Here is a 26,259-nt window from a genome sequence, read left to right on the forward strand (position 1 = left end):
CAAACAGACAATGAAGGTGAAGGAGAATCAAATGATTGAAATTGGAGAAACTAGTTTTCATAAATCAAAGATTAGACATCCAAATTTTAGTTTTAAAAGGAATTTAAATGATTTGGACAGTTTAATTTCAATCCTTTCCCCGAACCGGGGGTGCGCGTCTCTGCTTTCTTTTCTAGTTGGGGTTGTGAGCCTTTTTCCCTTCCGGGATTGGGGTGTATGGGCTTTCTATTCTTCTGGGGCCAAAATGAGAGTATTTTCTTGTCCCCTCAGTCATGATGTAGGTATCCTCTTCTCTTGGTTGAGGGTGCATGCTGTTTCCTCCTCCTTTCTATAATATCCCTTTAGACTTTTTACAATTATTTTCTGGTAGTTGGTTGATGATAAAAATTTTATTTTAACTTGTCTTTAAAACAATGATTTTTACTCCAGAATTGACATTTTACCAAAAAAATGCTTAGACAATCAGAAACCGACATGTGCTTTTTGAGGAAGGAAATTATAAGAATGCCTTGTTAACTCTTTTTTATTCAAAACAGTAGAAGTTGAGTAAGTAAGGCAACATGGTACATGTATGGTTTTTAAGCCATTCAATATGTGCACCCTACCATCCAAAATTAAGTTGATCAAAATGATCAAATGTGATATAGTTGAAGTTGGATGATTTTGAGTGGTGTATTTTATTACATTACGATTAGATTAGATGAACCATATTTTTTGTTTGACAAATAATTTAGCTGGTGTGCAATTGTTGAACTGGTTGGATGTCATACACATTGCCACCTGTGCATTACAAATCCGAATTCTCGACTTAGTAAAAGAAAAAAAGAAAAAAATAATAATGTAATAATTTTGACGGTAGATATTCCTCCCAGTGGAGAGCAAGCGGCTGTGTATATCGAATATCAAATCCACACGAAGCAAGAAGGAAAGGGTGGAGGTGGAGGTGGAGGATTGGCAAAACTGAAAAAAAAAAAAAAAAAAAAACAGATAAAAAAGAAAAAAGAAAAAAAAAGGAAAAAGAAAACAAAGAATGGGGAAGATGAGGTCGAGGGAAGAGTTAGCAGCGATAGTTTCCTCCGTAACGTCGGAGGTGATTCTTGTTTTAATTCTCTTCCTCTTCTCTTTCTCCAACTCCCCTTCTTCTTCTTCTTCTTCTTCTTCTTCAATTACTAGCTCTTTTCATCTCCTTCTCAATCTTCTCCTTCTCTTCAACCCCTCTGAGATTGCCGCTTCCATCTCTCTTCTCTCCCACCACCATCCTGCTTCCCTTCCCCCTCCCACTTCCACTCCCACTCCCACTCCCACTCCCACTCCCACTCCCTCTCCCTCTAGAAAGCGGAAAAGGTCATTGCATCTCCACCACGCCCATTGCGAACAACAGCAACCTTCCATCCCAAACAGCCCCAATGCCCTTTTGTCCTTACCACTCTCAGATTCCAATTCCTTCAACTCGTCTTTCCGCATGACCCCCTCCACCTTCAAATGGCTCTCCAGTCTCCTCGAACCTCTCCTCGAATGCCGTGATCCCATCGGTTCCTCCCTCAACCTCTCCCCTGACATCCGCCTCGCCATTGGCCTCTTCCGCCTTGCCACTGGCTCCCCCTACTCTGACATCTCCCGTCTTTTCCATGTTTCCCCCTCCACCTCCAGGTTCTGCACCAAGCATCTCTGTCGAGTCCTCTGCACCAACTTTAGGTTCTGGGTCTCTTTCCCCAACCCTTCTGACCTCCAATCTGTCTCTTCCGCTTTCCAAGTCCTCACTGGTTTCCCCAATTGCTGTGGCATCTTAGACTGCGCCCGCTTTGACGTCCTCAGGGATGATAATCTCAAAGTAAGTATAGCTGCCCAGATCGTCGTTGACTCTCAATCAAGGATTCTAAGCATCATGACTGGTTCCCGTGGTGACAAGGGGGATTTCACTCTTCTTAAATCTTCGTCTCTGTACGAGGACATCCAAGCAGGGCATATCTTGAACTCACCACCTGTTTACCTGAATGGGGTTGCCATTCCTCAATACCTAATTGGGGCTGGAGGAGGCTATCCCTTACTCCCTTGGCTGATGGTTCCATTTACCAGCCCTGCACATGCCTCTTCTGAAGACCATTTCAATGCCACCCATCAGTCCATGCGTCGGCCTGCCCTCAGAACCCTTGCAAGTTTGAGGGGTTGGGGCATCTTGAGGTGTCCTATACAAGAGGAGATCAATGTTGCTGTTGCGTGTATTGGCGCATGCTCAATCCTCCACAATGTTTTGCTCATGAGGGAAGATTATTCAGCCCTCTCTGATGGAATGGATGATTACTCGTTGCGCCATCAGAGCTCGCAGTATTATCATGACTCTGGCTTGGAGGAGTGTTTGATTGAGAAGAAGGCTTACACCATACGAAGTGCATTGGCTGTGAGAGCAAGAGAGCTTCACAGGGATTCAAATGTGAAAAATGAGGAGAATCAATAGCACAGATGCTGGGTCTGCTGCTGCTGCTCTATGCAGAGTGAACAACTCGCTGGTGCGGTTGCTTTCAACTTTGTTGATAGTGTACATTTTTTTTTCTCAATCTATAACACCTTTCTGTTTGATGATTATGACACAATGATAAGAATGGATGCTGGCCAAGAGGCCAAGAAAGGGCATCTCTTAGCCAGCCGGTGACTATGACACGCAGATAACTTGATTGTTTTATAAATTTGGAGTGCCAATTTTTTTGACTCCTTTTGAACGCAGATTTACTATTTCTAAGTTTGAAGGAGCTCCTAGTTTTGGCACAACTCTTGCTTGCTTTGCTCTTTACTTAAGTTTAGGGGTACTTAAGTATTTTTTACTTGTTTTAATCAATCTTTAAGTTAAATATTTTCTATTTTGTTTTAACCAATCTTTAAGTTACACACACACACACCCCCCTTGTTTTAATCAATCTTTAAGTTTACTTTTAGGGAATACATTGTCAATCTTCTATTTTCGAATTGCTATGGTCGAGTCCCTCTAGGGGTGTCAATGGGCTGGGCTCAGGCCTGAAAAATCAAAATTCTGAGACCTACCCCATGTCCGGCCCATTGACAGCCCTAAATCTCTCATACAGTATGCAAGTGTTCATCAGGTGGAGCTCATTGTGTACTTCCTATTCGGCTTAAGGCTTGAACATGGGCATGTTCAATCAACCAGTTGGTCATGTGCCTGTCAATGTGGACTGTTGGGATGATAAAAATATATAAAAAAAATAAAAAATAATAATAAATAATAAAAAATTCTCTTTGATTTTGTAATAGATTATTAGCTAATGCCTGTGGGTGTTTTGTGCTCTCATTGTTGGTCCCTTGCCTAGCTAAAGGTGAGTTGCATCAGGTTGAGAGCCACTATGAAACTTTTGCCATAACTTCCATCATAATCTTGGCAACATGAAATCCATTTGGCTTGGCACTCATCCATCTCAACAATGCTATTTAGAAATCCATTTGGCTTGGCACTCAAAATAGCATTGTTTTCTCCTTTTAAATTCCACCACCTAGTTTTTGGACACCTATTAATATCACTTTTTTCTTCCATCTCTTAATGTAAACATCCATAACCATTAACCTATGTTGTAAAATCATACTCTCTCTTAGTATAACCTTGCAATCCTTACATATTGATTGTTTTGTTTTCCCGAGTAAAAAGAAATCCATTTGGCTTGTATAAGATCCACTTTTGAAAGTTATTAAATATTCATATCTCCTTTTAAAGTATATGTTTCTTAGAACTACATTGCATGCCATAGTGAAATCAAGGATAAGATTCCCCCATCTCATTTCTTCTCCCAAAACCACATCCTTCATGTATGCTCTCATATCCTCTACCTTCTTTTCTAACATGATCATTTAAGTCTCCTCCTACAAATATCCTCTCTCCGTTCGAAATTCCATGGTCCATCCATATCCTCCTAGAAGTGTCTTTTAATTCTATTCTCTAACCCTACATGCCGCGCATATGCACTAATAACATTGATTACCTCCTCTCTTAATACAAGCTTTATTAATAAAATCATATCACTTGCTCTCTTAACGTCTACAACTTTATCCTTGAAATCTTTATCTACCAATATCCCTATCCCAATTTTATTATAATCCTTTCCTATGTACTAAAGTTTATATCCACTAATATCTCTAGTTTTGGCCAATTTTCACTTGACCTCTTGAATGCAAGTTATGTTGACTCTCCTCCATCTCATTGTATCAACTAACTCCATACTCTTACCTGTCAATATTACTATTATTCCATGTTGCAAGACGAATCCTATTCTCCTCGACTAGCTTCTTTACTGGCACACGTCCCTAACTAATATAAAACATATGAAGCATTTATGCTTAATCCCTAACACCCTAGCAAGCTAGACCATAGAATCAACAATCTAACTTCCACTCTTAGCCTTACATTGACTAAAACAAAGTCGTAGTTGTCGCCGTAGTCATCTAAGCTTTATCCCAGCTACATGAATCTTATTCCGCCATTCCACTCTATCAAGGGTCATAACTTTAATTAGACCGTAGGGCATCAAGTCATTTCTTACTACCTCCACCCACGTCCTTTTAGGCTTTTCCTTGCCCTTTCAAAGCCTTCAACTTGTATCAACTCAATCCTAACCAGCATAATTCTTGGTCTTCGTTGCACACAATCAAACCATCTAAGCTTTCTTAGTCATGTTGCCAAGATTCATGATGGAAGTTATGGCAAAAGTTTCATGGTGGTTCTCAACCTGATGCAACTCACCTTTATCTAGGCAAGGGACCAGCAATGAGAGCACAAAACTCCCACAGGCATTAGCTAATAATCTATTACAAATCAAAGAGAATTATTTATTTATTTATTATTATTATTATTTATTTATTTATTTATTTATATTTTTATCATCCCAAAAGCACAGGGATGACGCCTTCACTGGTTTCAAATTTTTAATTCCAAAAGCACAGGGGGAGTGGAGGTCTAACCCTAGTGGTGTTATTGAGAAGAAAGAAAAAAGAGAGAAGCTCTCTTGTGTAAAAGAGTTTTCCTCCTTTTGTTTTTGGGTTTTTGAAAAATCCTTCATTCTAATTGAATTGTGGAAGGGTAGAAGCTTGTTTGGTGGTGGATTCCCCAAGGCACATTCTTCCTCTTTCTCTTCTTCAAATGTTGTTCTTTTTCTTATCTTGTCTTTCTCTTTCCCCTTCCATTACAACGTTCTAAACTCATCAAAACCCCACTCAATCCTTCCTCCATTTCTTCTCCTTTACCTAGACACATGTGGGCTCCCGTTTGGAGTTTCCCCCCTTTTATTTTCCTCCAAACCCCCCTAATCCCTATATCCTTTGAATCCTTAAAAAACCTCAATCCTCAATCTCCATTCATAAACCCAAAACCCTAATGAAAATCTGATTTTTTGTGAAACTGTCCCCAAATCAGAATTTTAATTGCATCATCGTTTATCCATGTGATTGTTGCACTACCTATGCTAGATTGGAAGTCCATACTTGGCCACTTTTGAATTATTTTATATTTTCGTGCAACGCATATATGATAACCTAGGATCTTCGTGTTATAAATATAAAATTTTGAATCTATTATATGGTTATGTTCAATTTTATATATTGATTGTTGAAATTAATGCGTAAATTGATATCTCATTTTGCATCCTAGGGTAGTTTCCATCATCCCACATCAGAGAGGGAGGGCAGAGACTTAGATTATGTTTGATGCATTAAGGGCAATAACCATAGTAGTAAAAGACAATGACATCAATGAAAGGTGGAGATGCAATTTTCAAAACTTGTTAAATGATAACCAGTCTGAGAGCATATGGATAGAAGGGACCATAAACTCAAATGACATTGGATACCATAGATACTTTTGTAGGATTAGGATGTTTGAAGTGAAAGAAGTTTTGAGAAAGATGGAAACAAGAAAGGCCCATTGGATCAGATGGTATACTAATAGAGTTTTAGCTGTGTATGGGAGATTTTGGGTTATTTTGGTTGAAAAACATGTTTAACAAGATTGTAAGATTGAAAAAAATGCCAGATGAGTGGAGGAAATATACTGTGGCACCTATTAATAATAACAAAGGAGCATAGGGAGTTGCACTAATTATTGTAGGATTAAACTTATGGGCCATACTATTGAACTTTGGGAGGGAGTGATTGATTAAACACAAAGGCATGATACGAATGTATTAGAACATTAGTTTGGTTTCATGCTAGTGTGGTTTGCCACAATTGATGGAGAAATATAGGGAAATGATGATCTCCACATGGTCTTTATTGACTTTGAGAAAGCATACAACTCGGTCCCTAGAGAGTTAATCTAATGGGTGTTGGGAAAGAAAGGGGTCTTAAGAGAATATATTGACATCGTTAAGGATATGTTTGAGGGAGCGGTAACAAATGTGGGGACCACTAGTGGAGAGACAAGTCAGTTCCTAACTACTATAGGCTTACACCAAGGGTTGAGATTGACCCTGCCTTTTGCATTGGTTATGGATGAGTCTACGAGGCATTTACAATAGGGATGGCAATGGGCCGAGCTAAAATTGGCCTTGGCCTGACCCTAGCCCTAATGGGCTAAAGAGGCCTTGGTCGTAGCCCTAGCCCTAGCCCTAGAGGGTTGGTTTAGGGCTAGGGTTGGGCTAGGGTGGGCCCTACTAGTTAAAGAAAAGTTACATATATGTTACATGTACAATTAGTGAGTGCATGTTTATAAACCATCATGCTCTTCCAGAGAGTAGTTTTTCTATGGCACACTTGTATCAAATAAAGTTATTCATCAACCAAGCTTATTCCCCACCCACTTGTTCACCATCTGCATGGACTTAAATAAGTGCGTTAACATTCTATTCACCACCTAAATTGGGGTCCACATTTGGACAATTTATAAATGCCTGTATATCATCCATCACACAACCAGAGTGGGCTGGCCAAGCTAGGCTAATCATCATTGGGCCTAGTCCAGTCCGGCCATGACAATGGGCCTAATTTCAAGCCCAAGCCTAGCCTCAGGCGAAGTTTGGTGGCCCAAGCCTCGGCACTTTAGGGTCGGGTCACTTCTAGGTTGGGTAGAATGTGGCCCATTTACACCCTTAATTTGCAGGAAGAAATCCATGGTGTATGTTGTTTGTAGATGGCATAGTTTTGATTGACAAGACCAGAGAGGGCGTAAACACAAATCTAGATGTATGGAGGGATGCTTTAGAATCTATGAGGATTTAAAATTAGTTGGACTAAAGCAGTATATGGAGTGCAATTTTGGTAATAATAGGAGTGAAAATGAGGACTTAGTTAAGATGGCTGACCAAGAAGTTTCCCAAAATGACCATTTTCAATACCTTGGGTCTATAATTCATGAGATTGGAGAGATTGAAAAGGATGTTGCCCATAAAATTCAAGCTAGGCAGAAGAAATGGAGATGCGCCTCTGGAGTTTTATGTGATTGTTGTGTACCACTCAAATTGGGAGGAAAATTTATAGGTTAGCTATAAAACTAGCCATGCTTTACGGGCAAGATGTTGGACAGTTAAAGAACAAAATGTTCATAGGATGAGCGTAGCTGAAATGAGGATGTTGAGATGGATGAATGCCAAGACGAGGAAGGATAGAATTAGAAATGAATGCATTTCAGGGAACTTAGGAGTAGTCTCAATAGGTAAGAAGACAAGGGAAACTAGACTCAAATGGTTTGGTCCTATGCAATGGAGGCCAAGAACCCCGCTGGAAAGTAGTGAGTTTGTACAAGTTGAAAGATCTAGAAGGGCAAAGGGAAGGCCCAAAAAGATGTGGATGGAGGTAGCAAGAAAAAACTCAATGACCTATAGTGTAGCTGAAGGTCTGGCCCTTGATAGATTGGAATGGCAGAATAGGATTCATGTAGCTGACCCCAATTAACTGGGATAAGACTTAGATGATGATGATTATGATGATGTTTTGTATTAGTTAGACTTTTATGCAATGACATGGGGTTGGTTTTCTCTTGTTAGAGGGGGAAGGATGGGTGGATTTCCTTTCTCTTATTTCTGGAAATTAGGTCCAATTGTTGCTCCCTCATGGATTGCCTCGGTTGCTAGGTCTGGAATTCTCGCCATGCATTTGGTCATGTCGTGGATTCAGCAGTACTGGGCCTGTGCCACCATACCCTTCATGCAACTGATACATGGTTCAGATGTCCTACACAGGTGCCTGGTTGGCAGGTGTGGCTACATATAGAGGTGTGTGTGGAGGGAGGTATGAGGGGCTACCGTACCCCTGAAAAACTGTAAGTTAAAAAATTATCTAGTGATTTTTCTATGATGAGGAGAAATAGATTAACTAGGAGTGGCTATTTGGTGAGACAAAATAGACTAGCTAGGCAAGCCCTTGTAAATTTATTAATGAGAAAACTGAATCCTCCTTTCCCGAGGCTTTGGTAAGCAAATCTGCAATTTGGATTCACTTCTGGTGATAGGTTTTCAATGAGGACTTGATGAAAAACAGCCTTAGATTGAGAGGAGGAAAGATGAAAGACCTAAGAGAAGAATCACTGGAGAATGGAGTGTTTGCAGGCAGAAGACGATGATGTCATTATGGTGTTACCATTATTTCATGCTGACATAAGAAGCCCATATAAATTTCAGTTTGGTTTGAAATTTTTAAGTCGCAGAACTTTATACTTTCTGTGGTTTTCCCAGGTTTTTTTTTTTTTTTTTTTTTTTTTTTTTGAATTGGTTTCTGAATTTAGGCTTTGGCATTTTATGCTTTCTAGGAAAAGTCTAGCAACCTAATAGAATTGCTAATTCAGTTTAACAAAATCTTTGTTGGGATTTTAAGTTTGTTCAGGAAGGTTTAATTGCTGTTTTGAACTATGAAAGTTACAAAAAGTATAATTAGGATTCTAAAGCTGTTTTTTGGAGGGAATCAGAAATTTCTAAAAACAATAAAGCAACTTCAATGAGTTGCTAAATTATTTGAGGATTTATTTTGGAAGTTTCCAAGTGTTGTAGGAGTTCTCTACTTACAGCTTGTTATTTGGGAAGTCTGACTTGGATCAGGGAGGCATTTTTTAGTAACTTCAGGAAATTTGTATTGATGTGTTGCTAGAATTTTTCAGCATAAGACAATTTATCTCTATTGAGCTTATGCAGTTGTTTATTCCTTGTTTGCTGAATTCTTAGAATTTCCAGCACATGCATATGGCTGATCTGGCCGACTTCTGGCCGACTTCTGGCCTATGGAGCTGTATTTTTGTTTGCAAAGGTGAATGTGGCACTTCCTGATCTAGAGGAGCTCCTCAAAGATTGCCTATCCAGTGTTTTCTTTAATAATGACGTCAAAGTTGAACCCTAAGTAACAAGGATATATAAACATAATCCAGTTTACTTTACTTTCTGAGAAGAAATGAAGGCTTTCCTTCAGCTACGCATTTAGATGGAGGTACCAAGATGCGGCAACTTAAATGAGAGAAGTGTAGGAAGAGGCAGAGTTTAAAGTTTAGGGGTAAATTTGGGGAGAAGAGGGATCAGCACCAAATGGTTCGTGACTGATCTTGAACATTGAATTTTTGATACGAATGCTTGCTCATTGTGTTGTACGTTGATGACTAAATCTCAAGGAGAATGTTGCACAAAAGCCTCCCATCATTAGAAATTTCTATCGGAAATAGAATTGACCATCATAGTGTGTGAAAGAAAAACCAAAAGATCAGTATGCTATCTGCTGCATAACATTTACTTGCCAAGACTATTTATTGGCAACATTTCTATTTTAATTTTTGATCAGTTACGTACCAATGTTTACAGTAAACAGACATTTTGAAAGTAGCCCTTGTGTGTAACTGTTTAGTCTAGCTTATTTGAAGTGGCACTGCCATTCAATTTTTCTCATGATCAAATTCTTGTCATTGCTGTTGATATATATTGCAAGGTGAAAACCATCACTCACTGTCGTCCCCACTTATATTGAGAATATGTAGTTAATTGCAAAGATCCCATGTCATGTTGTAATGCCGGTCAGCCGTCAAAAGTGGTTGAGAAGATTAGTATAGTGCATGCACTCTGCTATGATAAATGTACATTCATGATGCATGTATGAATCGAAATGAAAGGAATATAGGATCCTCTGTTTTGCCGCCTTCTATGTAAAATTGTAAATGAACATACCCTATTTCAGTCATCTTATTTATTGATTTTCTATGTGACCCTTAGCACAGATCAATATGCTGGTGCTTAAGGGGGCATTGGAGAAGTCCTGAAATGGCTGTACTGCCTACCATCCATTGTGTTGATGTGACTTCTCTGGAAGCCATGGGATTCAGGAAATGCAGAAAGCCCATTCTGCATTGGGCTGAACAGACTTCTCCTGTCCAACCAGTCAAAAAGGGCAATGGAGCTTATTTCTTGAAGTGCATGCTTTGATATGGTTGAATTTCATCTCAGACCAGAGGTGTATGGCGCCAGCATATTACAGTTCATGGCTAGTTCTGTTGAATTTCTACCTCATCATGTCTTCTTGTGCATGAGTGGATATGTTTAAACATTACATCACACAGTTACAGAGTGTGGGATATGCTCACATGGTTTACACGCTTGGCACGTTAAGGGAGCTGGTCCATATATGCATGCAGTGATATCCACACCATTTGCCATTGTTCTTTTGCTTAGATTCAATTTTCTTCCTCTCTTGTAGCAACAATGCAATCTCCTCTGCCTTGGACGGACAATCTACCTTAAATGGGCAGAGAGTATACAAAACCATATGGGAAGATCTCCAAGCAGGGTCAAGAAGTATCCTGTTGAAGTAGAGAAAGGGGATAAAAGACTTGGTCGAGAGATATAAATAGATCCCAACATCCCTTTTTCAACCCATTTCATGTGAGAATGCTCAACCTGATTAGGAGTCACTTCTCTAAATATTTACTGTCCACTAACCTGCACAGTTAGCAGTAAAATAATCTGCGAACTAACAAAAAATTCCTCTGAATGACTGGTTTCAGTTGCTTTTTGGTGATAGAAGTCTCTGTTACTAAAAAAACAAGTGGAGCTATGGAGAGGGAGCCATTAATTGTGTTTTTTTTTTTTTTTTGAAAATTTAAATCCTTCTGGTCTGTCTCTGGGGTTAGATCCTTATGGAATGACTGCATCTACAACAAGCCCAAGTGAATGAGGGGGATGGATTGAAAGGCCTTCCCCACAAGTCAAACAGTAGATGATATTTTCTATTTGGTTCTCCCATCACTATATTCAGGAGGCTTTGGTTTTGATGGATCCAAACCCCACTCCAATCCTACTGTTAAATGGTAGAGGTGGTCTCCTGACTTTGTGCTATTTTGTCACTTGGTTGTACCCAAATTGATGGCATGTGCGTGTTGGTCTCTTCTTTTGCAATTGCTCAAAAATCAATCACATCATGACATAGGAAATCATTAGTTGATACTTACTGTTCCCATAATTAATTAGCCAGCGACTTATCAACTGCCAAAACTAGTAGTGTATTTATTGTTCTAGAAATCATCTTGGCTGGAGACTTGGAAGTTTCAGGGTGGAAGCCAGATAGGAGTTTGCGTGAAGATCTGGTTGATAGTGTATTGAGGACCAAATCTCTCTGGGGACCCACTTACACCTGAAAAACACATTAATTGCTTTTATAACGTCAAATGAAGAAGCAAATCGTAGTTTTACGTGTTAGGGTTGGATAATGTAGGCCGAGGGAGGTTGCCTCCTATGTTCTCTATTGCCTTCAATGACTCCTATTATCCTATCTCTGAGCCCGAGATGCCAGGGGACTGCAGGTTGGATTTCCATTCTTAGGATTGCATCTGTCAATAACTGTCTGTGTGTGTGTGTGTGGCCCCTTGCTTCACTGCTTAAGTCTTCACTGTCGCACATGAAGATGATCAATTTAGGGAAGGAAATTGGACACTGCTAGAGGTGTTACATCAACTCTTGCTGCCCCTAATGGGTTAAACTCTGGATAATGTTTCAACTATTTCTTAACTATCAAAGATGATATTATGATGGTGATGATGATAAAGAATCATGCACAGTGCATGTTCTTGCCAAACATCAGGGGAACAATCATGCAGAATGCATGCACTTGCTGAACAGCAGGGGATAGTCACTCGTACAATCTATGCTCTCGGTGGATACGATTGCCAAATCTCTGTCTTCTTCTTCTGCTTCTCTATGCAATTCTTTTAAGTACTCTTCCTACAATATGGGTGCAATTCGGGTGGGTTGGGTTGAAGTTTAACCCAAACCTAGCCCTAGCCCAACCTCCAGAGGAGTCAGCCCAAGGTCCAAACCAAGTTCCACTAAGGTATTGAAAACCAAATCCTGAAACAATCGAGTAGAAGTTGGATTGGGTTGGGTCAGGTTAACACTTGAAGGAAAACTGGTAAACAAACACATACAATTAGACATCAAATCATTAAAGTAATACCTATATTATCAAAATAAAATCTATAATCTCCACTTGGAGACATGAAATTAAAGAAAGGGATAAAAGAAAAAGTACTAATATTTTGAGATACTATTAAAAAGACATTGATGCACTACTTAGCATGTTGACCTCGGGTTAGTTCCAATAATGAACTCTATTTTCCATACATGGATATTTCAATAATCTAACCCTATGTAGCATAGAGTCCACGATATTGATGGATTCAGTTATGCCCTGCTTTCCATGTAAGCCATAATTTTATGTTACATTATTGTATGTTAGCTGTATCTCACAATGTCGGCCCAACGCCTCAACCTAAGCCCATACAAACCTAAACCTTGGTTGCCGAAACTGGTTTCAGGTTGACCCAACCAAGTTATGCACCTACCATATGACCACTTAGTTTCCTATTAACAGCATACAACCCTCCCTTTTTCATGCATCAGAGTTACGATGAAAATCATGCCCTCTTTTTCTTCTTTCTTTCATTTTTTTTTTCTTTGGTGGGGAAGTCGTTGTGTGAGACCAGCAATTCATCTCATGTAACGTGTGTGGAGGGAGCATTGGACTCTTTGGGAGGGACATGTCACAATCATCACATATAAATATAAGAAAGCAAACGGGGCAAGATATCCTTCCTGCATCCACCTCATCACCTATAGCGACAGCCCTATCCCTGATGAGTTGACTGGGCCATGTTGATTGCAGGCCTCAACTGATGAATGCCCTGGATCTGATTCATGTGCAGTGAAGCCTTCACCTTGTACGTAACAGAAATGGGTGCCAAACCAACATCACCTCATTTCAGGAAACGAATTTGAGTGCCACACTCAATCATCATAATCCTAATCCTATCATCGCAGTAGCAGCGACATCAATAATAATAAAAATAATAAAGCTAGGTTCAGGTTGGGCCAAGTTTCAGTCACAACCCAAACCCAACCCAACCCAACCCATTTATTAAATAAGTTGAAAATCTTAACCCTAATTTAACCACTGTGACCCATTTAATTAAAGATGTAAAAGAAAATTTAGAATAAAAGATATTATCAATTTGTACAAAAATATAAGCCATATATTTAAAACTCTTAATGAATTTGATATAAAACTCTTATTATAACCATCCGTGACTAAATATAGAGTTATTAAACTTACATTATGTTATAATATATAACATACATATAGTTAGGAGGCAAGAGGCAAGACTGTTAATTAATGAATGACACACAAAAAAATATTTTACAAAATAGAAGCCAAATCCAATCCATGTAGAAAATGGATTGAATTGACATTTTCGGATTGCGTTGGTGGTCGGGTCTAGTTTTCCCATCAAGATAGACTTACCACTACGCCCATGGCTTATAAGACCTGCATATGCTTCTGCTGGGATGGTTCCAATATTTCCAGACCACTATGGTGCGTTGTCTGCTCATGTTCATATATATGGTGGTTGATTGAATGCAGCATGCACTCCCTGTATTCCCTCTATTTGATACAACCATAATAGTAATTATTATTATTATGATTGCTATTAATTATTAGGATTAATATAAATGTGGTTAAATAAAGCATATATTATTTAGTAATGGTTGAGATGACGTGAGAGAGTTAGGCATATCCCACTAAGTCCCTGATTCAATTCACTAGTTATTATTATATGCCTGTTACCCATCTCCGTGCAAGTTCGACCAAACCATTATTATTATTTTTTTATTTGTATATTAAAAAAGAAAAAAGAAAAAAGAAAAAAAAAAGGAGGGGTCGGAGCCCCGTGAACTCAACAACATTCCCGCCTATGGAATGCATTATTTGGAATGCTATTCAAAGAAAGAAAGGAAAATGAAACATATTAAAGTACAGAAAGCTTGATTCCCTGATGTAGAAACTGCTTTAATTAAAATTTATTATTATTTTTTATACCAAATATGATTCAGTTGTAAATAAAATAAAAGATGCATGATGAGAGGTGATGAGGAGAATGCAATGCAATGCAACCCATTAATTCATTTCCAATATCAACCCAAATACCAAACATATGTAATATCAATAGGGAGTAACAGACACTTAAATAAAAATCCATAATAAAGGGCAGAAACCATTTCGTACATAGGAATCCTTATGTTTTACAGAGAAGACAATGCGTTTTCTAAGGATATACGTCTACTCTCTCAGCAGCCATCCGGGTGAATCCAGCAAACAAGCATTGGGGGTCATGGAGAGACGGTCCCACCAGCACCGTTGGAATCGATGAGACTGTTGTGTCGCTTTGAGGGGCCAGATGGTGGGATTGGAATTCCTCTAGGGAGGTAATTGAAGGTTGCAGAATTTCCCATCTTGTTGATCACTCGATCACCGTTGTGAGCGTCGGCTGCAGCGGTGCATGGCGATGGGTGTAAGAGGAGAAATAGGAGAAGAGAAATGATAGGGAGGTGTTTGGAGGCCATGAATAAGAGCATGAATAAGAGAGGAAAAGAAAGAGAGAGAGAGAGGTATTGATTTTTATGGCTTATGGAAGTCAAAGAAGGAACATTTCTTCAAGGATACGCTAATGTTTATTGAAAATGTCAAAAATTTGTAGAGTAACGGAGAGAGAGAGAGAGAGAGAGAGAGAGAGAGAGAGAGAGAGAGAGAGAGAGAGAGTTGGGAAGAGATGATGGGTTTTTAATGAAGGAGAAACGGCTTGTAGAAAGGTGGAAAGGTGCAGGCAAAGAGACAGAGACTTAATACGAGTGTTTCATACTCGTATTTACTTGTGTTGGCTTGAAAGACATTTGTAGGTTTCCTTTTCTCCAACTGTCTCCCATTTACAATTTCGTCACACTTTCGAAAATCAAATCAATCTCTCTCTCTCTCTCTCTCTCTCTCTCTCATACAAACACACACACACACACACCCCAGTCAATTTTCATCAATTCCCTGGTTTCTTAACGAACCTTTCGTGTTCATCGCGATTGTTGGTCCCCACGTGCCTCCATCACCCGCCCTCATGATGGAAAATGTACTGGTCGGATGATCCTGACTTGTCAGTTCATGTCAATGGTTGAAAACAAAGAAGCCATCTACAGTGTGGACTATCATTATCATTTTATTTCTCATCAAATAACACATCCTCAACCCCATCAAGTATACCCCTTGTGGCGCAGCACTACTGTTAGGTACAACCTGCGACTGTCATTGAAGTTACAAAAATTTAAAAAAAATATACCAATTTAAATAGTATCACTCACGTAATTACTTTCAATGCATGGCCACCATCCTCTTTTTCATTTCATGCAAATGTGTTTCCATGCAAAGACCATAAACCAATAAAAAACACTAGAGACTGTGGGATCCTAAACTTAGTTTTTAAGGAGGAAGGTGATTTCTCTCAGATTAAAATGAAAGATGAGATGGAGACAAGTGTATTAAACCAAGGCACTGTATCTATGTTTATAGACTTCCATTAGACACAGATCCGACTAACTTCACTATATTTTAAGTCAGGATGGCAATGAGATTGCCAAATTACCTTGCTAATTCCTAATAAGTAGATCTAATGTCAGACCTACGGACTATATTAATCTTTCTTACGGGATGACATTGCCTAAATTCAGAATTGGACTAAATGATTCATCCAAAAATCTCCAACTATTTGTCATACATCGTTGATTTGATTATACTAAATCAGACACATTTGATTTCATATGTAGATGTAAACAAATCTCAATGCTTTAATTTTGATGCACAAGTATCTAATTTTTAGATTGAAACAATTTTATTTTAACAAACTTCATTGATCAAAGGCCGTTGAAAATATTGATATAATAATAATATATGAATAAATTTTCAGTAACAGTTTTCGATATAATAATATATGAATAATTTTTTAGGAACAGCTTATAATAAAATCCAACCATCCATTCAAACAAGCGTCTTAGATAAATTTCTCATGTATTATCATCACTGAATGATCATGTACAATTCTTCTCTAATCCATTTCTTTGATTTGATTTTGATTTGGTCGCTTTCGTAGTATGCTTATGATACAACTGAATATGTGTACATGGCTTTGAGAATGTACACCAAAGTAATATCACCATATTGCGTTCTTACCATGCATCGTAGAATAATAAGGATATAAGAATCACCAACAGGCTTAGCATATTTGCACAACTGCATTGAAATCGATTCATCCCTTATAGTCAATTTATCTCACAATACCTGTGGCTTAATTTACATGTTTTGATTAATTAAATTTTTTTCATATATATGATCATCACTTAAGAGCCATCCGATCAACCAATGATTCACCCTACTACTATACATATTCTTATATGATCTAACTAGGTACATAGACAGTTGTGCCGATCTATATGAGATTTCATCCATATCAACTCATCAAATTAGGATGAAGGTACATCTCATTTGTATATGCATCTCCATATACACAACTCCTTTTATGCATACGTGCACAATGGGCTATGCCATGCAAGAAGTGGGCCAAGCCTTTAATTGACGAAGCCACACATTATTGTGAAGGCCAATATGAATATCTATTAATATACATAATCATGAAACGATTATATCCATACATATAAACTTAAATACCAGAAAATTTCAATATAATTCAATGAACAAATATGTGCATGTGTTAATAACGATCTAATGGGTGGCACAAAGTTTGATAGTGAGGCCCATAGTTCTTTAATCTAGCATGTTAGTCTGGTGGGTCATCTGATGGATAACCCAACAAAAACTCTCCCAAGCTAGAAGATATCGTTGCCATCTTTTTTTTTACCCTTTCATTTGAATTTGAACTGTTGGTACATTTTATTGGGTTTTGATAATGTCCCCACCATCATGGAGTGTTAGCAATATCCTTAAAGCTTTAAATGAGGAAAACCCATCATTGATTTGGGCTGTTCATTCATTTATATAAATAGGAGCAAGCCATGGTGTAAAAATGATGCTAATAAAATGATCCTAAATATCCAATAAATATCATGTAAAATAGACAATCAAGATTGAGTGGAGAAATAAATAGGTCCAATCATCATCTTGAAACATGTAGTATGATGAATCACACTTTGTATTCCTTATTATTCCAAAACAGCGCTTAGGTTTGATGATTTTTACAATGTAATCTGTGAAATATAAACAATAGACCGTTGTAACAAATTAGCTTCATTCAAAGGGTTAAGATAATCTAAGTGGTGTGATTCTTACACCATGACATGCTGCCAATGGTATTAGTGAATCCACCGTCCTAATTGATAATTGGTGTCTCTCGTGCCATTCAAAAAGTTGGGGATGTTGCTACCATCCATTAATTGGTAGAGATGGGGACATTAGCAAGACCCTTGATTATTTTTAAGTTACTAGCTCAAAGGGCTATGATCTTTAATGGTGGGAATTTTTAGTATCCCAGCTTCCGTGGGAGCCTTAGATCAACCGTCTGGATTACTTAAATCATGAGCCTAGTTATGAACATCAAGCTATCGTATGAGATGAGGCTGATCTCTCGCTCACCTCTCTTCCCCATTTGGGTGATTATGCAAGCCATTCATTTAAAAGGTCCCACCGTACATGGAGGCACACTTCTAAGTAAATAAAATAATAATAAAAATAAAAATAAAAAATTCAATTCCTCGTGGGGCCAACATTTACATGTTGGAAGTTTACCATGTAGTGCAACGGGTTGGATTATAAGCTAACCATACACCAAGTGAATAACTTCCAACCTCCCTAATAAATTTGCCTTGTCATGACAATCTTAAGTGGACTACACTTCTATTTTGCTATTTATAAATGGCAACATATTATTTTCATGGTATGGCTCACTTAATGAGTGTAGGTGGCTGATTTTTGCACTCGGTGATCCTCTTGAATGGGTTGTGGACGGACATGAATCTTTTTACAGCACTGCAAGTACAAACAGACTATTGTGGGCCTTACTGTGTTGTACTTGTGACATCCACACCGATAATCTCAAGTAATCCTTGTCAGATTCTTCATACAACCCAAAAATAAGACCGTTCCAAAAAGTCAGGTGGGCCACATTGTGGGAACAAGGTAAAAAATCACACCTAAAATCTCCAATTTCTAGGGTCTCATTGGACTGGAAAGGCGCACTAATGAAAAAGTTGGATAAAATATACCAAACATGCTGGGCCCCACACACAGACAGATTGTTGCCGTCTCCTCCACGTTTTTTCCTATGGTGGGGTTACACGTGAATTGTGGATTAGGTTGATATTTCGGCAAGGGTTTAACACCGAGTGATACAGCTGATGGAGGGAGTGGAGGTACCGTCGACCATAGACACAATACAGTGGGCTGCACGGAGATCTTGTGTTGAAACCGCTGCGTAGAACAGGCGTTGCACTGGAATATTCATGTCTCTTGGGGTTTGTTGAGTTAGCCGGTAATTTAGGTTATATTGCTATTTTTGAAGAAAGCAGCAGACCACTTCTGGCACTTGTATCTTGTCAATTCCCATATTCAGTATCTAAAGCTATAACATTGAAAGTACAGCTAGCCTTTTTTTTTTTTTTTTTTTGTAATGATGCCCGCTACATAATTAACTAGGGGTACAACTTGGGTTGGGTCGACCCAAACCGGATTAGCCCAACCCAAACTTTATCCCTGTTGGGTTGAGAATGGTTTGGGTTTAGGTCGAGTCTCTCAGGCAAGTTGACCTGACCCAAATTCAATCTTGTCAGCAATAAATATCCATGTAAAATAATGGACAATTGTAACCATCACCATTAGTAGATGAATTTAGAACAATGAAGAGAAATTTCACAACTTCTCATTCAATCTAAAATTGAAAGGTTAGAAGGTGTTAACCTGACTCAATCCGATCCAACCCAACCCACCCTAACTTGACCTGATAGCACCTTACTTTAATTAATGGTGTTAATGTTTCACTTCATGTTGTTAGTTTACTGGTTGTACTGTTATCCCAACCTGAATTTCGTCTGGGCTGTGGTTGGGCCTTGGGCCTTCTCCTCTAACCTTACCTCACCAACCCAAGTTGCACCGCTAAACAGCTGTAGTTGAGAAAATAACAGCTGCTAATTTTAAAATAAGGGCCAATGATAAACAGGCTTTTTTAAAAGATAACACTGCCTAGGTGATACTTCCTTTGTGACCAATTGTGACGTTTTTCAATGAGAAATGATGCATACAGATGCTACATGTGAACTTTAGATACAAACATTTCTTTCTTGCCATACAACCACATATAGAAGACATCCATATCGTGAGAAAAGATAGTAAAAATGAGCCAGATCTAGTAATTACCCAGAGGTGGGGCTAACTTAATGTGGGCATTGGATGGCACAGACACATCATCAGTGGGCTCCACACAGGTAATAGCATATGATCGAGCAGGTGAATATTCATATGAATAGGCAGGTGATAAGGATTTAGAGAAGAAGATAAGAGTTCACCTTATTCGTTGTTTTTTTTGTTGGGCTCGCACTGTTGAAACATAGGTGAGGATCCAAGTCATTCCACAAGAGAGGGTGCACACAGCCAGCTTGACCATTGACCCGAATGTTATATGTTTCAACTTGTAAAAGGATCAGCACATAGTCACTCACTTCCAAAATGTTAGAAGAAAACCACCACATTTCACTGTTTATTATGAGGGTGATGATATGGCAGAGAACGTGGGCCTAAGGTGGGGACATTTGAGCTGTGAATAAGGTGGGCCCAGCATGCAGAGCAGGTGCAAATTACAATGTATTGAAAATAGTCTGATTTAATTTCCAATTAAGGATGACCTGTAACATACACCTGATGGAACAGGTTCTGCCTGTGGGGACCAGCAGACCTCTTACATGTATAATTAATGGGTTGGGCAACACCAACCAACAGCATGAGGATTCAAGAAGAAATTCATATTACATTCCCTAATTTTGGGGAGAGAGAAGAGATAGGGAGAGGGAGGAAATATGTGATTACTTTGCTCCTTTTCACCACTAAAAACCAGCAGTGCATTGATGAACAACATTAAAACAATCAGTGCATAACAGTGGCAGCGCCACTGCTGCTGCCATCTAAAAGGCCTCAGAAATAACCGTAATTACCAACCCCACAATGCTCCTCCCCCCTTTCCACCGTAATTAATGGCCAAGAGAAAGCTGCCCCTGTAGTTAATTTCTCTGGAGATTTTTTTTAATCACGAGATTCTTCTCAGGATATTATAGGGAAAATCTCACCTTTTATACACACACACACACACACACACACACACACACACACACACACATACACCTTTTATACACACACACACACACACACGTGTGTACATATATGCACATACACATATATGTACACACACACACACACTTTTTCTTAAAAACTTCAATATATAATTATAAAATGAATTACTTAAAATTCTAAATTTTATAGGATATTTCACAATAAAATCACAAATTCTTACTTTCTTCATTTTCAGGGGAAATGTTTATCACAGTGGATGTTCCCACCAAATATAACACTCTTACTTTCTTCATTTGCTAATGGAAAAAAAAAGAAAAAATCTACAAATTCTTTTTAATAACAAAATCTAATTTAAGGGTCGTTTGGATGGTGCTAAATGGGGCAAGTAATAAATGATTTACTAGCAAATCATTTACTGCCTATGTTTGGATGCTCTAATTTGCTAGTAAATCATTTACCACTTGTTGTAAATGATTTACTAACAAAGCCCCCTTCTCATTTGCCAGCAAAAAAAGTGAGTTTTTATTTACTAGTAAATGAGGAAATGACAACGGTTGGCGTGAGCTGTTAGAAACCAACATAGGAAAGATATAGTTGTAGATGTAAATATAGATGATATAGCTGTTCACTTAAATATAGAATTCTCATAATCTTTGCCAAGATATCTGTAATAGACAAAAATAGGATTTGAAGTTTTCCTATTTATTTGTATGCTCTCAATGTAAAGATATATTCTAAAAAAACCAAAAAAAGAATCGTTGACATGGTATCAGAGCCATCCGATCCTAGGCTCCCTCCACCGAAAAAAACCTAGCTTTCTCTGTTTGATCCATGCCTTCTAGCTATGGTTGATATCGGCACTAATGACCCTTCACCACATACCAACTCTGTCCTCACCACCCTTACCAACCAATTGACCGAAGCTTTATCTAAAGTCCAGGTCCCGACTTCGACCACCGAAAACTCAACCGCTCCAATCGGCATCAAGTTGGATGGTTTCAACTATGCCCTTTGGTCCCAGGTTGTCGAGATGTACATCTCCAGCAAAGACAAACTGGGATACATCAACGGCAACTATCCACCACCGTTGCAGGCAGATCCATCCTTTCGAAAATGGCGTACCGATAATGGCATTGTCAAAGGATGGTTGATAAACTCTATGGACCTGACACTCATTGGCAATTTCATCTGATTTCCCACTGCAAAATCGGTATAGGTTGCCATTAGTATGACTTATTTCGATGACAACGATACTTCTCAAGTCTACGAACTCAGGCGACATGTGTCTCGCCTGCAACAGGCCGGCGGCTCCCTTGAGAAGTTCTACACCGAACTACAAGGACTTTGGCGGGAAATTCATTTTCGCTGTTCGAATCCGATGGAATGCACCATTAACATCCAACACTACAACAACCTACTCCAAGAGGATCGTGTTTACACCTTCCTCGACGGTCTTGATAATCGCCTTAACAACATCCGCAGCGATGTGCTTCAGATGTGCCCATTTCCTTCCATCGAGCAAGCTTATGCTCATGTTTGTAGGGAGGCTCTCCGACAGGCAGTCATGAGCACTGGCGACCCCGACAATACCTCCGGAGCGGTTCTGGCCACCAAGGGGCTGAAACTGAGTTCAACCATCTCACCTTTTGTTGCGATCTCCAGCCAGCCCACTGGGAAATCCACTGCAGCCTCTAAGTCATGGATTGTTCCTGATGGAACGAAATGCTCCCATTGTGGCAACCATTGCCACACAAGTGAGAATTATTTTTTAAAAAATGGCTATCCTGATTGGTGGTATGAGTTGCAGGCAAAGAAAAAGAAGGACTCGGCTAGTGCGGATATGAACACAGGCAAGGTGGCTGTAGTTTCATCCAAACCCCACCTTTCCTTGATTCCCCAGGTTGAGTCTTCTCAGGATGCGGGACCCGTCTCCGATATAGGTAACTCTGGTTCTGGTTTAGTTACCTCCTCATGTGATGTTGATCGTGGTGCCTGGCTCGTTGACTCCGGAGTCACAGACCACATGACTTTTGCAGCTACCGATTTTACTACGACATCTCCACCATGACGCACCGGTGTTGCAAATGTTAATGGGGTTATCTCTCTGGTCACAGGGGCCGGATCTGTGTATTTGTCTCATTCCCTCCAATTGTTGAATACGTTACTTGTACCATCGCTCTCGCATAAATTACTGTCTGTTAGTCAAGTTACTACAGAATTAAATTGTGTTGTCCTCAGTTATCCCACATTTTATCTTCTTCAGGATATTCTCACCAAGGAGATAATTGGGCGTGGTACTAAAAGGGGGGGCCTATACTACATGGAAGATGTAAGCATGGGTCATGCTCATCACATACAGAGTGATGGGAGGGAACGACAAATCTGGCTATGACATCGACGTTTGGGACATCTAAATTTTGGTTATCTGAAACATTTACTACTTAATCTTTTTTCTAATATGGTGCTGTCTGATCTTAAATGTAATACCTGTATTTTAGCCAAAAGTCACCGTACTTCCTATCCGTTAAGTATGAATAAAAGCACTATTCCCTTTGCTTTAGTTCACTCAGATATGTGGGGTCCCTCTCCTATCTCTATTGGTTCTGGTGTTCATTGGTTCGTTATTTTTATTGATAACTGTACCCGTATGACCTGACTTTACTTGATGAAACATAAAGATGAAGTGCTACACATGTTTCAATCATTCCATGTGATGATCCAAATTCAGTTTTCTGCATAACTTCGAGTTCTCTGCTCTGATAATGACGGCGAATATGTTAATCAGCACTTCTGCACCTATTTCGAACACTATGGACTCGTTCATGAGACATCGTGTCCTCAGACCCTTCAGCAAAATGGCGTAGCTGAGCAGAAGAATCGCCATATTCTCGAAACTGCACGAGCTTTACTGCAAGGAGCTCATGTGCCGACTCGCTATTGGTCTAATGCGGTGTCTACTGCCGTACATTTACTCAATAGACTACCCTCCAAAGTCTTAAATTTTCAGACTCTGTTCCAGGTTCTGGCGTCCCATGTCTCCCTACCCACAGCCCTAATGCTCCCTCCCCGAGTGTTTGGGTGTGTGGCTCATGTGCATCTTCACAAAACTTAACGAACCAAACTGGATCCGTGTGCTCTCCGTTATCTCTTCTTAGGCTACGCCGTGCATCAGAAGGGCTATCGGTGCTATGATCCCTCTACCCGACGTACCTATGTGACTATGGATGTCACCTTCCTGGAGTCCGACACCTTTTTTCCAGCCCCCCATTCTTCTCTTCAGGGGGAGATACGAGATGAAAAGCAGAATTGGTTGCACTTTGACTGGCCAAACAGTGAAACAGTGGAGGACGAAGCACCAAGCCCAGGGCCGGTTGCGCCCATAGGGCCAGATGGGCCTACAGAGCAGAATACATCTGAACCAAGCTCCTCCCTTCCTCAGTACCTGCAGACCCATCTTCTGAAAATATCCCTGAGGCCTTCAAATATAAGCGACTTGAATACTCCTGATGGATATACATTACCCTTCAGGAAAAATCGTGGCAAACCACCGAATAGATACTCTCCTGATATTGAAGAGCAAAGATCGAAGTATCCAATTGCCAACTACGTGTCTACCAGGAGATTATCCGAACCCCTCAGAGCATTTGTGCATGTACTTTCCTCAAGTTAAGTACCAGCTGGAGTTCAGGAAGCCTTGTCTGATCCGAAATGGACTCAGGCAATAAAAGAAGAAATGGAGGCACTACTAAAGAATGACATATGGACCATAGTTCTATTACCTGAAGCGAAGAAAGCAGTAGGATGCAAATGAGTATTTTCCATCAAACATAAGGCAGATGGATCGGTCGAAAGGTACAAAGCAAGACTGGTGTCTGGTGGCAAAAGGCTATACACAAACATATGGGGTAGACTACCAAGAAACTTTTTCACTAGTTGCGAAAATGAGCACTGTAAGGATATTGTTATCTCTTGCAGCCAACTGTGACTGGCCATTACATCAATTTGATGTAAAAAATGCCTTTCTACATGGTGATCTTGAAGAAGAAGTGTACATGGACATTCCTCCGAGGATACATGACATCCACTGAAACCAAGGTCGTGTGCAAATTGCAACGAGCATTATATGGATTGAAACAATCACCTCGAGCGTGGTTTGGGCAGTTTAATTTGGCAATGAGGAAATACGAGTTCAAGCAAAGCAACTCAGACCACACACTGTTCATAAAGCACAAATTGGGCAAGGTAACCGTGTTGATAATCTATGTGGATGACATGATTATCACAGGAGATGATGAAGAAGAAATATCCAGACTACAGAAGGAGTTGGCCACCGAATTTGAGATGAAGAACTTGGGAGGACTCAAGTACTTTCTAGGAATTGAGGTTGTCAGATCCAGATAAGGAATATTTCTTTCCCAAAGGAAGTATGTGTTGGATTTATTAACTGAGGTAGGCATGTTGGGGTGCAAACCAGTGGACACTCCAATTATTCAAAACCATAGACTTAGAGAATACTCAGATTAAGCACCAACGGATAAAGGGAGGTACCAAAGGTTAGTTGGCAAACTTATATACCTCTCATATACTCAGCCAGACATTGCGTACGTTGTAAGCGTAGTTAGCCAATTCATGCATAATCCTAGTGAAGATCACATGTATGCTGTAACCCGGATACTAAAATACTTGAAGTCCTCGCCTGGGAAGGGACTTATGTTTTCAAAGAATAATCATTTAAGAATTAATGGCTATACAGATGCAGACTGGGCTGGAAATATCTCAGACAGAAGGTCTACTTCAGGTTATTTTATGTTTGTTGAGGGGAATCTTGTTAAATGGAGAAGTAAGAAGTAAAAGGTGGTAGCACTTTCTAGTGCCGAAGCAGAATTCCGTGGAATGGCAAAAGGGCTTTGTAAACTACTCTGGATCAAGAGACTACTTATTGAACTAGGCTTTGCCTCTACGCCAGAAATGGATCTCTTTTGTGACAACAAAGCTGCTATTGCATTATCACACGACCCAGTCCAACATGACCGTACAAAATATGTGGAAGTGAATCGACATTTTATCAAGGAAAACCTGGAAGCAAAAATAATTCGATTTTCATTTGTGAAGTCCGAAGATCAACTAGCAGACAAACTCACAAAGGCAGTATCAAGCAAAGAGTTTCATAACTCACTCAACAAGTTGCGCATCAGAGATTTGTATGCATCAACTTGAGGGGGGGTACTGTTGGCGTGAACTGTTAGAAACCAACTTAGGAAAGATATAGCTATAGATGTAAATATATAGACGATATAGCTGTATACTTAATTATAGAATTCTCATAATCTTTTCCAAGATATCTGTAATAGACAAAAACATGATTGCAAGTTTTCCTATTTATTTGTATTCTCTCAATGTAAAGATATATTCTAAAAAAACCAAAAAAAGAATCGTTGACAACAATGGCTTTAAATTTTATTTTATTTTTTGAATGAAAGCCTATAAAGTAGATTTCATTTACCATTTACAGGCTATCTAAACACTATAAATGATTCGCTAATAAATCATTTACAACTTAAAGCCAAACAGACAGGCTATAAATCATTTACAGCCATTAAGTAATTTACTAGTAAATCATTTACAATGTAAAACATTTACCAC

General features: G+C 39.2%; 1 protein-coding gene across 2 annotated transcripts; it reads left to right on the forward strand.

Moving 5' to 3' along the window:
• Positions 1 to 715: 715 nt before the first annotated feature.
• LOC131232745 (protein ANTAGONIST OF LIKE HETEROCHROMATIN PROTEIN 1-like) lies at positions 716 to 10,605 on the forward strand. 2 transcript variants are annotated; one of them, XM_058229212.1, is made up of 2 exons: positions 716 to 2,512; positions 2,599 to 2,706. In XM_058229212.1, the coding sequence occupies exon 1, from the start codon at positions 1,031 to 1,033 to the stop codon at positions 2,453 to 2,455; it is 1,425 nt and encodes a 474-aa protein (XP_058085195.1). In that variant the 5' UTR covers positions 716 to 1,030; the 3' UTR covers positions 2,456 to 2,512; positions 2,599 to 2,706. The 2 variants fall into 2 exon arrangements, with proteins under 2 accessions (XP_058085195.1, XP_058085194.1); XM_058229211.1 differs by lacking the exon at positions 2,599 to 2,706 and adding an exon at positions 10,178 to 10,605 and having other exon boundaries at positions 717 to 2,507.
• The last annotated feature ends 15,654 nt before the right edge of the window (positions 10,606 to 26,259 follow it).

The sequence above is a fragment of the Magnolia sinica genome, chromosome 18 (assembly GCF_029962835.1).
Source record: "Magnolia sinica isolate HGM2019 chromosome 18, MsV1, whole genome shotgun sequence".
Taxonomy (NCBI): domain Eukaryota; kingdom Viridiplantae; phylum Streptophyta; class Magnoliopsida; order Magnoliales; family Magnoliaceae; genus Magnolia; species Magnolia sinica.